Source organism: Pectinophora gossypiella, chromosome 4 (genome assembly GCF_024362695.1).
Source record: "Pectinophora gossypiella chromosome 4, ilPecGoss1.1, whole genome shotgun sequence".
Taxonomy (NCBI): Eukaryota; Metazoa; Arthropoda; class Insecta; order Lepidoptera; family Gelechiidae; genus Pectinophora; species Pectinophora gossypiella.
The window spans coordinates 7,516,514-7,529,314 of record NC_065407.1 but is presented as its reverse complement, the minus strand read 5'-3'; the positions used below and the strand labels follow the sequence as shown (position 1 = coordinate 7,529,314).

Genomic DNA, 12,801 nt, shown 5'->3' with positions numbered 1-12,801 from the left:
GGTGCACTGCTTCAAAATATGCGCGGCTTCTTCTATCGTGTCAGCTATGAGGTAGGTTACCAACCTCGTCAACCCTGGTCTCTGGGTTATTCTTGGGACGCCAAAGGCCCCTGACGTGACTCTCTCTCTCCGCGCGGAGGCCTCATTGAATTAGAAACTACACAAATGAAATAATGTTATATTAAAAACTTGAAATTGAACGGACTCCGTGGTCCAGTGGTTGAGGAGGTGCTGGGTTCGAATCCCGGTAGGGATACATATCACAAAAATCACTTTGTGATCCCTAGTGTGGTTAGGACATTACATGCTGATCACTTGATTTTCCGAAAGTAAGACAAGCGGTGCTTCGGAAGACACGTTATGCTGTTGGTCCCGGTTACTACTTATGATGTAAGTACGAAGTTGTTACATGAGTCATGTCAGAGGCCTTTGGCGGCTCAATAGTAACCCTGATACCAGGGTTGATGAGGTTGGTAATCCAGCTCCCAACCCACACGATAGAAGAATGTTAGGCATCAGCGGATTACATACAAGTCAATGCGACCTTGCCGACCGCTTCATTCTCAACCGCATCGATGCGCGGTGTCATGTGAGAATCACCCAACATAGAACTGATGCACTGGTAGACAAAGCAATTGTTCCAACATCGCTTCTGTTCTAGAGGTGCGAATGAAAAACATAAGTGGCTGCAAGTTATTTTATGATTACTGTCGACTTTTTGCTGATCACGTCATGGGTTGCGAGCATTAGTTTAAGTGTGTATTGGTGCGAGTTATTTTTTTTTGACTTTGATTTAGATTTAAGTATATAAAGATATTTATGCCATAACTAATACATTATCAGAAGCGTTAGCCTTTTGCGTGACAGTCGTTTTCGTAGTTTTGGTCTTCTTAAAAGCAAGCTTCCTGGCATCTTCTTGCTTGCGGGATATTTCATGGTTAGGGGCACCTTTTTGGTTGCGGGCACTTTCTTGACTGCGCCCACCTTATAGTCCTTAGTGGTGGGTCAGAATATCACTTTAGCCGGAGAGAAGAATATAAATTACTAGTTGTTATAATGAATACTCTCGCGGTCGAGGTTCTTCTTATTCTCACATCGGCATCGACCATCTGAACACGTCCCCGCACTCTTGCCCCAGGACTGACAAAGCTCGATGCAATCTAGACGGCATGCCTTCTTTTTCTTTGCTGCTGATACTCCTAAAATAAATATATTAAAGTCAGTTAAAGTCAGGTTTGCCGAAGTAAAGATAACCTGTCCAGGTGGGGTTTTCTCAACGGATCGGACCTGAACTGCATGTATGGTGTTACGCCACAGACTATGGCTCATCTAATATCTTGCCCCGCGTGCCCTGATACCTGTACGCGAGAGGAGCTGATGGATGCCACCGAAAATGCTGTCCGAGTGGCAAAATAGTGGGCTGAAAAAATCTGAATGCCATCGAAACGACAAGAAGAAGAAGTTAATTGAAACAATTTTTTTTAAAGAACTTTAATTTGCACATTTCATTACTTGAAGTAAGGAAAGTGATCAGGTGAATGGTGTCTCATCAAGGGATTATAATTATGATTGACTTGATAACTAATATGTCGCCGTACGCTTTGTTATGTATGTCATTGAACACTGTAACCAAATTATAATTATCCTCTAAACCCACCTTCTCTATCCAATCTGGATAAAACAAGAAAAATCAATAACACACACAAAATTCGAATGCTCATCATCTTTACGATTTATCCACAAAAATATTGAATGAATAAAACCTTTTCAAAACATGTTGATTAAATTGAAAACGTACGACGAATGAAACTTTATCGGAGAATGGTTGCTGGTTACGAATAGGTATCAATATCAACCTGTGCGGGGTAATTGAGTTGTAATGCCATTATTTTCGATTTAAAGTTTATATACCATGTCACGTGACGTGTGTTCAGGTTACTTAACTTCAAGGTCTCGAGAAAATTGTTACAAACCTATTAAGATTAGCTAGTCTACTAGTACGCACCGATAAAAAAAATGTTTTTGTAAATTATATAATCAGCTTAACTTTTATTTTGCACTTTATAATTACATCTTTCATAAAGTAATGTAACTTTTTCTGACGTGACTTATTGTAGATATGCCGTATATGGCATTAACTACTTGGCCAGACAAATGGGGAGCTGAAGACTCGGTACAAAATTTAAGAAAACAGGCATGAAGATGCCCAGTTGGACACGAAACTAGGCTCAGGGCGTTATCTGAGGAGATTATATTTATATATTAGAAGTAAATTAAATAACTGGGACAAAGTTAAATCATAAAATTCTAATATTGAAATAGATGCTCCAAAAATGCTATGAATATTTAAAAATAGTTGGTAGTAATAATGGTTGTTGTAACGTTCTTTCCATTTTTTCTGCTTTTTTGTTACTACTTGCAACAAATAGCATTGAAGTTAACTACGCATCGCAAATAGAATTATGGTTATTGAGGATGCTTTTAAAGGATGCGTACTCTTAGACTATCCTACTCTACGCGTATCTCACTAATTGGTAACGTAACCCTAACTTAGGCAATGTACAGGTTTTAACTTGCAAAAGAGGAAGTGTGTTGGTACACTGACAAGTAGACACACAGGTAGATAGCTGATAGATATTATATCCCTATCATAGGAATTACTGATCTATCGGTCATCTGGAGATATTGTTACATGATATTGGAGTCCTTAGGTGAACAATGCTGTTTCATTAATATAGCGATGATAATTAATATGGATATGGTCTATCACGTTGTAAATAGTTGACCTTTTCGTCTTATGGAAGCAGGTCTAGCATATAAGTTACATATTAGATAGGTACCTAGGTATAGAAACAGTGTAATGAAGCAGTTAAAATGGCTAAAGCTTCAAAATTGGCTTCAATATTTCTAGGAAACTCCGCCGATTTGGCGGCTAGCCACAGACATTTATCATTACTTGTACCTACAAGCACTAGAGCCTTTTGTTCATTATTTATTTCAGATGATTCATGTTCTGAAAGTGGAAAGTACTTTTGTAAGTAAGTACTAAAGTTATAATTGATGAAGCCTTAACTCTAGCCATGGAGTTGGCCAATCAGCTCGTGGCAGTAGGTAAACGTTTCACTTCTCCAATGCCGATTATGTGACTTATTGTAGTTTTGGCATAGAATAAGGAATAATACTACGTACAGTACGGCAACTCTCCGCTCCTCACCAGCGGCTGAGCTAGGTTTAGCTCACCCCCGTCGGTCAGACTTTAGTCTTCAATCGTATGGGCGTCAGACGCCAACACACAGATTCGCGTGTACGATACTGTCAAAGTGTAGTGTCTGTGTAAAACGATGTGAGTGTCCGGGGTGTGGTTTGGTACAGACGGTATTAAGTGTATTCGGCAGTTGGTTGGACAATGAAGACCACTGAGGGTTCTTACCAAAAAGTATGATTTTTAGGCGATGAAACGAACGGCAACGTCGCATTATACGTAGGTATGTACAGTCATGAGCAATACCCACTTTAGGACTCTGTCGCACTAACATATTTGACATTTAGTGAGACTTACAGTTCAATTTGTCAAAAAAGTTAATGTGACATGGTACCAAAGTGTACACATATTAATGCTCGTAGATCGTGATCGTAGTTCGTGCTGCCTAACATACGAACAACGCTTAGCCGCTTGGTGCATCGCTACAAAATCCGCGTCGTGTGAGACTCGCCTTAAGGTCGTAAGGCCCAAAGTCCTTTTAAAATCCAAATCCCATTGTTTAACTATTGTGTCTGGAAATCCGGGCCTTACGAGGTTAAGACTGATGACATCACCATGCGGATCATCATAATCCTTCTTAGAACGACTTTAAGGAGTGGTTGCGGGTTGCCTTACTGAATCCTCGGGGTCTTAAAAGACCATATTGAATTCATCTAATACCTAAGCAATAGGTATTGCAATTTGGCATTTGCGCATATAAAGGTGCGCAATGTCAACAAATACGTATCAAATCGTAATATTGCTGCAATGTAGCCTTTTTAACATATCTTGCCTCTGTACATCCTGCGGAGAAATACTGGCGTGATTGTATGTATGTTACAAACGGTTTCTGTGTAAGTACGTACGATTATTTGACCCAAATAGACTTCTCTATTTGACCCAAAGGGTTTTAGAAAGTTCGTTGCTCTGGTCGAAGTTCATCCTCTTCACTGATAAACCTTTGGGAATATCAGTAATTCCAATTGATTTTAGAAATTATACCCCTTTGATGGGAAACTTTAAACATGGGTTAACCTTTCTTCCCAATGGAATTAACCAGAAATAGCAAGTTTGTTTACCCAAGGGAATAATATAAATCAACTAAATTGTGCTTCTATTTATTTCCAAAAGCAATTTACTGAGAAGATGATATTGGCAAAAATATCGCTAACTTAGTTATACTAAGCGATACTTAGCGAATGAGTTACCCGAGGGATATAAATATTCTCTCATAGATTGAGTTGAACTCCCTAACTAAGTACAGAAATTGCGTGCTTGATACGTTCAGTGTGGGAGGGTTTTAACTTGTTTACTTATCCACTTAATTATTCAAAGCTTTTACTTGTTTTGATTAGAACCTTGTTACTTTTAATAGATGCCAGAGTTTCTAGCTGGGATGAAATAATATAAGTTTATGTACCTAGTTTGTTTGGTATGTACTAATGGAAGTCAGGAAAGGCGGCAACTTGACTACTAAAATTGTTCCATGTGTTTTGGTTTCGTAGAAACTATATTTCGTCGAGGAATTGTGTATTTATATACAATGTTTTGTACTATCGATATGTGCTATTATTATGATTATTGCAATGTAGGTCGTAACTCGGTGGAGCTTATTAAAATCCGTTTAAAAGTAACGCTATCTTAGGTGCAGTCAGTTATAATATCGTTAGATCATTTGGTAGCTTCGAAGAGATTCTCAGAAAAGTGTTCAGCTGCTTATCTTGCCGGGCATATCGAAAAAACCGACTGAATTGTCTTCTTTCTATTCAAATTCAAAAATATCTTTATTCAGTAGGTAACATTGACGTATTTACCTAGAATCAATTTATAGACTGATCATCTGTCACAAAACAAACCTTCATTATATTATTAATCCACGTAAAGACTTCATATCATAAGTGGCTGCAAGTTGTTTTCTGGTTGGTCGCAGCTTTGTTCACCCCAATAGGGTTAGTTACATGTATGTAGTAGTGGTTAGTCATCTAACTCACAACCCCACGACAGAAGACGTCTGAATTGGCTACGATGATATCGCTATGAAGCAACTAAGTAGGAGTTGTTTATGTGACACTGAAGTGACATTACTCATATTCCTTTCAGATTAACCAGATTATAACAGAGCACCTTCAAGCCACTCAACACTCGCCTTGTGAGCCCATTAACCGGTGTTTATTTACAAATTTACGTGGATCCAGCTATTAACTGTCTCGACGTGTCTCCACATGTGACTGGTGGTATTATTATGATGCATTATTCAAGGGCACTAATGGGGCTAATGCAAACACATTACAGGGCAAGTTAGGCAGTAAATGTGTCGCCGTGAGCTCACATAGTGCACGGCTGATAGCAGTGGTGTAGCTAGGAACCAGGGACCCGGAGATTGAACTTATACACTAAATAATATTCAAAGTATACTTCTCCAAGCTACTTCACTGCAAGTTGGTGGCGAAATGTCTAGACCCGATTTAAATTTAGAAAAGTTCGATTTTCAAATCGATTTTTAGGACTTCTGGTTTGGTGGCTAAAGTGTCTAATGCACCACAGGGAACACATATAATAACTGATGTTCATATGTAATATGTATAAAATACAGTCGATTTTGAACACCATCACACTGCATTACGCCTGTATCCCCGAAGGAGTAGGCAGAGGTGTACAGTATATACAAAGGGGGCGACTACTACACGAGCACAAATTCTGGAAACCACGTGAAATAAATTATATAACGTATCATCGTTTATTATCATTTTTGAAGGTCTATAAAAATATTGCTTACAATATTGCCCGCTCCATCATATTACTAGTTAATGGGTCAGATTGAGAACCTCCTGTCTTTTTAAGTCCATACAGTTGGAATCTCAGAAGTGGAGCAAAGGTGTTATATATAAACCTGGAGGCTCAAATTTGTCCCTGAATACGGCACTGCATGAAACTGTCACGAGGGATTCTCATGTTGTATGCGTTTTGGAAGCTCTATTTTCAGGAAGACAGACGGTTGGACTATTAATGTTGTTGGGAAGTCATCTAGGACATGAAGGGAATTAATGTAATTACGAACATTTATGCACAACCTGATGAGGTAAAGACCTATTCTACATAAAGTTACGTTTAGAACGCAAGTATTATTGGCGAATTCTTTCATCATGTTGGGACGTCATATTCCATAGAAAGAAAAGGGTAGCGAAAGGTCTTATGCCTGAACCGAGGTTCGAGCCCAACTGGGCACCCTCAGGCCTGTTGTCTTAAATTTTGTACCGGTGAGAGCCCTCAGCGCTCCCCATTTGTCCGGTCAAGTAGTTAATGCCATCTGCGGCAAATCACGCCAAAAAAGAAAGGTTTTATTGATGGGATTTATATTTTTCTTTGGATATTTCCTCTATGCTGTGAATACAAATTTTAACAGAATACTTCCAAAATATAATAATTATTCAATTGTGTCTTACTGACATCATTTTATTTCAAAATAATAAATTGGGAATACTTAGCACTCCCTAAAATTCCTGGGACGTCCCGTAGCTGATAGAATGCTATTTCTGTTTCCATTCCCGGTTCATTCCCGAGTCCAGTACTATGCATAGTACTGGATACAGCTATAATATACGTTATCATATTGGGTACACAGTGTCTGGACTAAACGAACTGCGAAGGTCATATGAATCATTGATGGGCGTTGCCCAAATAATCAGCAGTGCGCTCTACTCATAACATTTTTGATAAGAAAATATTTGAGTTTTTATTTTGTTTCATGGCGCACGTTTACCTACCTAATAAACCCTTGATTGAGCCTGAATTGATTGAAGGCTGAAAAAGCAATTAGACGATGAAGCGAGGTATTAAACAGTTGTTATGAATAGCACCAAGCTTATCTGCAGAAGTCACGCTAGGAAACAAGTTACGTCAATTGCTGAAAATGAGTTTAGTATCACCTGACGAATCACGTGTAAGGTACCTTGAGAAACTTACCAACGCTCTTTTGTGAATTTATTATTGCAGGTTCCCGGATATGTTATCGTCAAACTGTAATCTTTACCGCGGACTGCTACAATTAGCCTGAACAATACGAAGATTTAGTATGCAAAAGTGAACATCATCACAACGTCTTCACTCTAGGACATCCCTGCGGGAAATCCCCCAGTTTAAACTATATTTATAACTTGTTGACATACATTATAATTATAGTGCTTAAATAACTAGCCGTACGAGTACCATATATATAAAACCACAAAATTACTAATTACTAAAGATATTGTTTATAGCGTTTTTGCTATGAAGACTGAATATTGTGTGTTGATTGTTTCCCTCCTTTTGGGCGCTGCACAATGTCTAAAAGTTATGCAAGATGGTAAGATACTTTTAATATAATGTCTTTATCTTCTCAATCATATCTCATGCCTCCTCGACACAATCGGCGATAACAGACAAATACGATTGTGTAGAGGGCATGCTCGGCTGTACTCGCCGATCGTTGTCTATGATCTCTTGTGATCGATTTTGATCGTGCTCTCCCGCAATCGTCTGCAATTGCCGATAGTGTAGAGGAGTCATAAAAAGATGATAGAATATATATTTTAACCTATCATTATACGGTTCACCACAATATCTTAGAACTAAAATACCGAGAAGATTGCGCGATTTTTGTATTTATTTTTTGAAGTACAGAATAATTTGATGTCACTAGCTTTGAAGGAAAAAAATGTAATTTTAGCATGTGAAGTGGATAAATACCCACCACCGCTTTCAGGAGGAAAATTGTGGCCAGTAGGTAGGACGCAAATAGGCTACTTACACGATATTAACGTGATAATATATTTATGTTAAGCTTCATAATTAATTCCTTCGTGGGTGTGAGGTAGAAGTATTAGAGGTATTTTGGGACGGTTCTTTTTAAACCGGATAGCGACCTTTCTATAATCGCGCACTGTCTCCAGAGCACAATTTTACACGTTCTTTCAGGTAGAAACCTCTTAAACTAATGAATATAATTTCTGCCTTGCAACCAACAATATTTCGGGGAAAAATTTTCGTTTGCTGTATACGCAGACGGATCGCCCGGTAATTTGTTTCCGCCATTATTATGTCGTGCTTCTAAGCCGGTGAAACTACATAATCCGTTACTTTCAGATGAAAATTACACCAACGTCAGCCGCAAATATTATACCTCTGGCGTCGACTTGGGGATAATCAATCCAGACAAATATTCCTTTGAAAGCTTCTTGCGGGATGAGCGAAGCGCTTTCCAAGATTTGTATCAGGAATATGCGTCGCAGAACGGAACGGCTAATTACAGCGAGTGGCTCATTATGAACAACTTCGGAATATTGCCTGATACCCAGGAGTCTTTGTTCGAGAGGAAAATAAGCAAGCGCAGTGTGGCGGACAATAAACGGAAATTCGTGAATACGGTGCGGAGGGGGGACATATTGATCTCAGGTAGGGGTATAGGCGGACTATTGGGGCACGCGGCTATAATGACGACGGATTATTACGTGCTCGAAATGAGGGGGGGCAAGGGGTGGCTGAACGGGATAAAGGACAATAACAGGCAAGTTAGTAAGCACGCATGGTTCGATGAGCACCAGCACGATTGGACGACCGTGTACAGGGTGCCGAATAGTCGTATTGTTGCATTAGCCGCGCGGTGGGCGGACCACACTTATTACAATCCTTCTGGAGGTGCTAAGAAGACTAAGCACATAACTTATAGGATCGACACTCACGTTTGGCGCACCGATCCCAGCTACTGCTCCAAGCTGGTGGTTCAAGCTTATTACTACGGAACGGGGAAGGCTAATGTGATATATAGAGGCATGATGAGGGCTGCTAGGGTCATTGCCCCCACCCAAATACCCAGCTATTTCATGCCCGATTATAAATTGAAAAACATGGGGAGGTATTAATTAGTAAAGATGAAACTAAACTTGTTGGACCTGACTGCTTAATATGCATTGGAATTTATAATTAAGAAAAATATAATGCAGTATTATAAATAGATTAGTAAGTAGTATAGAAAGGCAATAAAATCATTAATAAAATGTCAAATATTTTATTAAAAAAAAAACTTCGGGTGCGTTGACAGAAAAATAAACACATACAAATAATCTACACACAGGATGGTATCATTACTGTATAGTCGAATAGCCATCATTTATACACTAACAGCTAAAATAAGTAAAAGGTAGTGCAGGAATATTATTTACTCGCAACTAAAGTAACAACTATGAGCTTATTATAGAACGCATATGCATAAGTACACCTAAGTCGTATTGGATACTGTTACAGTGTATACTTAGGTCTCCACAAACAAATGCAGTTTTTATGAAACCCTTCTGTGCTTCGCTCGGATTTTTACGTACTTATGCATCACGCAGCATCTCGCCCGTATCCCTGAAGGGGAAGGCAGACGTGGAGAGTTATCCTATTCTTTTATGTCAACGGCCGCTCAAAAGTAACCTTGATACTAGGGTTGATGTCGCTCATTGATCTTACAATAGAAGAACACGACGCACACGATAGAAGATATTATTTATTGTAATTATTTTGTTCTTCAATTTTTTGGTAACTAGGCTGGGTCCTACCGCATGCATACGCATCCAGTAAAAGCGCAGTATCCGCCATTTTTGTATCCCTTCCTTCTGCAGCTAGCAATGCATTCATAGAACACGCAGGCATTCGGAAACGTCGGGCCTTGTATCTGCCTTCTTTCCAAGTGATGGGGGCCTTCTGAAAATAAAGGTAATTTATTACTTGACTGGGAGTAAAAAAAGCATAGAATTCATCCAACTGCTTATTGTCACAGTCATCTCATAAAAAAACAGACTTATCCTCTTTAACATAATTGGGAAGTGTACTAGGACACATAATCACGGGTTCTTACCGCGTTCAAAATAGGGATATGAGGCTCCCGATATTTCGACACTGTTACAGTGTGTGTATTATGTGTTTTAATTATGATAATAACCGCTCCCTATCCATCCATAGGGAAGGCCCGTGCCCCAGCAGTGGGGACTTTAATGGGCTGATAGTGATGAAATGAAGACAGATTTAAAACTAACGAATAACATTTCCCTTTTTCTATTTAACTGATTTATGAATTTTAATCAAGAAAAACGTTATAATAAGTCCGACATTTTATCACGTTTTTCTATGACGCCACAGAGTGCTTTTTCATACAAATTTCATAGTAATTTCGTGTTTTGACGTTTAGTAAAAGTAACTGATTTGACTAGTTGGAAACTATAGGCAGTGGTGGTGTTCGGTGAAATAAAAATCGATTAGAAAACTTTCGAACTCAACTACTACTATTAAATATCCTGTTTTTTCACAGGGTTCGTTTACCTAACCTGAAGATTACTATTATCGCTTATATATTAAGCATCGTTATTCGTTGTAATGTAAGTAAGTATTATCATCTGGTGATTTGCAGTTCCGCCCACCCTGATAGGAATTACGGCCATAAGCTTTATCTGTCTGCTACTAATAAATTACATCATAAAATATATCTTTCGTTTTAAGGCCAGTGTCTATAAATTGGCTTGAAAAAAAAGGAAATTAATGATGGATTTATTTTATAAAACCGAAGTAATTCGAGGAAATTTGTCAAACATTTGAGAATTGTTCCTTTTTGTGTTACAAGGATAAAAAAATATTATTTACCTGTTCTTATAACAAAGATTTTAATTGATTAACAATAATTACTTTCTAAATTTAACTTGAATTTTGATTCTGAGAATTGAGAAGGTCTTTTGTGTTCCTGCCTCCGCAGCACAGCAACAGCGCCGCAAATTATAATCAAATCAAATTATAATTAAAATCAACGGCTTTAATTAATACGATACGAAAATACTAAATCAAGTCAGGTTGAAAACATGTACATAAGAAACATAAAAATTACAAAATGTTACATGTTAGAGGACCTCATTATATTTTGGCGTCGATATACCCTTGAGTCATCGCGATCGTTTTCTGTATCGCTCGGTATTTGAACCAGTTTTTTCTGGTATCTTATATTTATGCTCTAAAGAACAGTCCAGACGCGCCTTACAAAAATTTGCTCTTACTGTGTGGCGCCTTACCTCGTGCGTACAAGCGAGGCAAACAGCCCACCCACGCTTCCTTACTACTTAATGGCTTCAGACTTAAATAGACTAAATTAACCTTAATTTTTGAGGTAAATCAATCTCACTCCAAAGTGCGGGACGGAGAGTATAATACTAATAATACAACACTTTATTACACACTAATTCACAAGACGTTTACAGCAGAAACTTATTTTAAGATGGGCAAAGGCCATATCGCTAAGATCTATCTCTTCCGGATAACCTTCGGCTTTTTTGTATTATTGTGTATTCTATGCCTAAAAGGATTATATGGTGGCTTGTGTCGGTACTGAAAAGTATCGGCGTCCAAAAGACGTAATATACGATCCCGATGACTCGATTACTCTAGCCATAGAAGCAGCCAATCAGCTCGCGACACCAAACACTTCAGGACCCCGATACCGACCTCACCGGCGTGGGGCGGCAACTGGGCACCCTCAGGCCTGTTGTCTTAAACGTTGTACCAGGTGAGAGCCTTCAGCGCTTCCCATTTGTCCGGCCAAGTAGTTAATGCCATCTGCGGCAAATATACAATAAGTCACGTCGAAAAAGAGGTGGCTTGTGTTTTAGCTCACTCCGCTTATCGATCTGTGTACGTACCATCACGCTCCCCTTCCGCTGCAGCTAGCACAGCCAGGCTCACCAACAACACAGTAAGACACAGCTTCATCTTCACAATGATGAGGCACACGCTGCACTCATCATATTTATACCGAACAACAACATAACGTGCCAATGCACACCTATGCACCACACGTGCCGTTGCGCTGTATCGCTTAACTACAGATCCATTGCTGCATTGGTTCAGGTTTCTAATAGTGTATGAAATCGTGATAACGCAATATTTCTTTTATTAAAGAGCTTTCTTTACGTGCTCTTCTAAATATATTAATATTTTCTACATAAGATTTATACCCCAGATGAGGCATATTTGTTATATCAGGTAGGTAAAATAAAAGCCATGAAACTCCACTTGCTATATACGATCCTGCTATTCACATACCACTTTGCCTTTATCCACTGTCAAATTCTTCAGCTTAGAATAATTTTGTCACCTCTTTCACCTCTGTCACCATTTTATACACCTCTTCTTGTTGTTGGATAAAATATGACTTATAATAAACCCACAAAACATTAGTAATCCTGACACCAGGGTTGATGGGGTTGGTACTCCACCTCACAACCCACACAATAGAAGAGAAGAGAACCCTATTTTAGAAATAGTTACTTGTTAATACCTATTAGTTTTATCATTTACAGATTAGTAGAAGCAATGTATACAGACGCAATCGTTTCCTCCGAGTGTTATGCGAATAAATATTAAATGTAGTCTAGATATACCGGGAATACCCTCAGTCAATTTCTCCAAGCTGGTTTGCGAATGATAAATCTACCTGAGACGTGAATAAATTGCGACTCTACGGCAACAGAAGTAAGTCGATATTTACTGATGAAGAATGCCGT

At 38.8% G+C, this 12,801-nt stretch overlaps 1 protein-coding gene and 1 long non-coding RNA gene across 2 annotated transcripts; one reads left to right on the top strand and one right to left on the bottom strand.

The window, feature by feature from the left end:
• Nucleotides 1–6,999: 6,999 nt before the first annotated feature.
• LOC126366327 (uncharacterized 30.3 kDa protein-like) lies at nucleotides 7,000–9,235 on the top strand. The gene is made up of 3 exons (XM_050009441.1): nucleotides 7,000–7,071; nucleotides 7,235–7,583; nucleotides 8,363–9,235. The coding sequence occupies exons 2-3, from the start codon at nucleotides 7,508–7,510 to the stop codon at nucleotides 9,136–9,138; spliced, it is 852 nt and encodes a 283-aa protein (XP_049865398.1). The 5' UTR covers nucleotides 7,000–7,071; nucleotides 7,235–7,507; the 3' UTR covers nucleotides 9,139–9,235.
• Nucleotides 9,236–9,268: 33 nt separating this feature from the next.
• LOC126366363 (uncharacterized) lies at nucleotides 9,269–12,078 on the bottom strand. Its single transcript, XR_007566330.1, has 2 exons — nucleotides 11,938–12,078; nucleotides 9,269–9,961 (listed from the first exon to the last, which is right to left on the bottom strand). It is a non-coding gene; the product is annotated as an uncharacterized LOC126366363 (long non-coding RNA).
• Nucleotides 12,079–12,801: the final 723 nt, after the last annotated feature.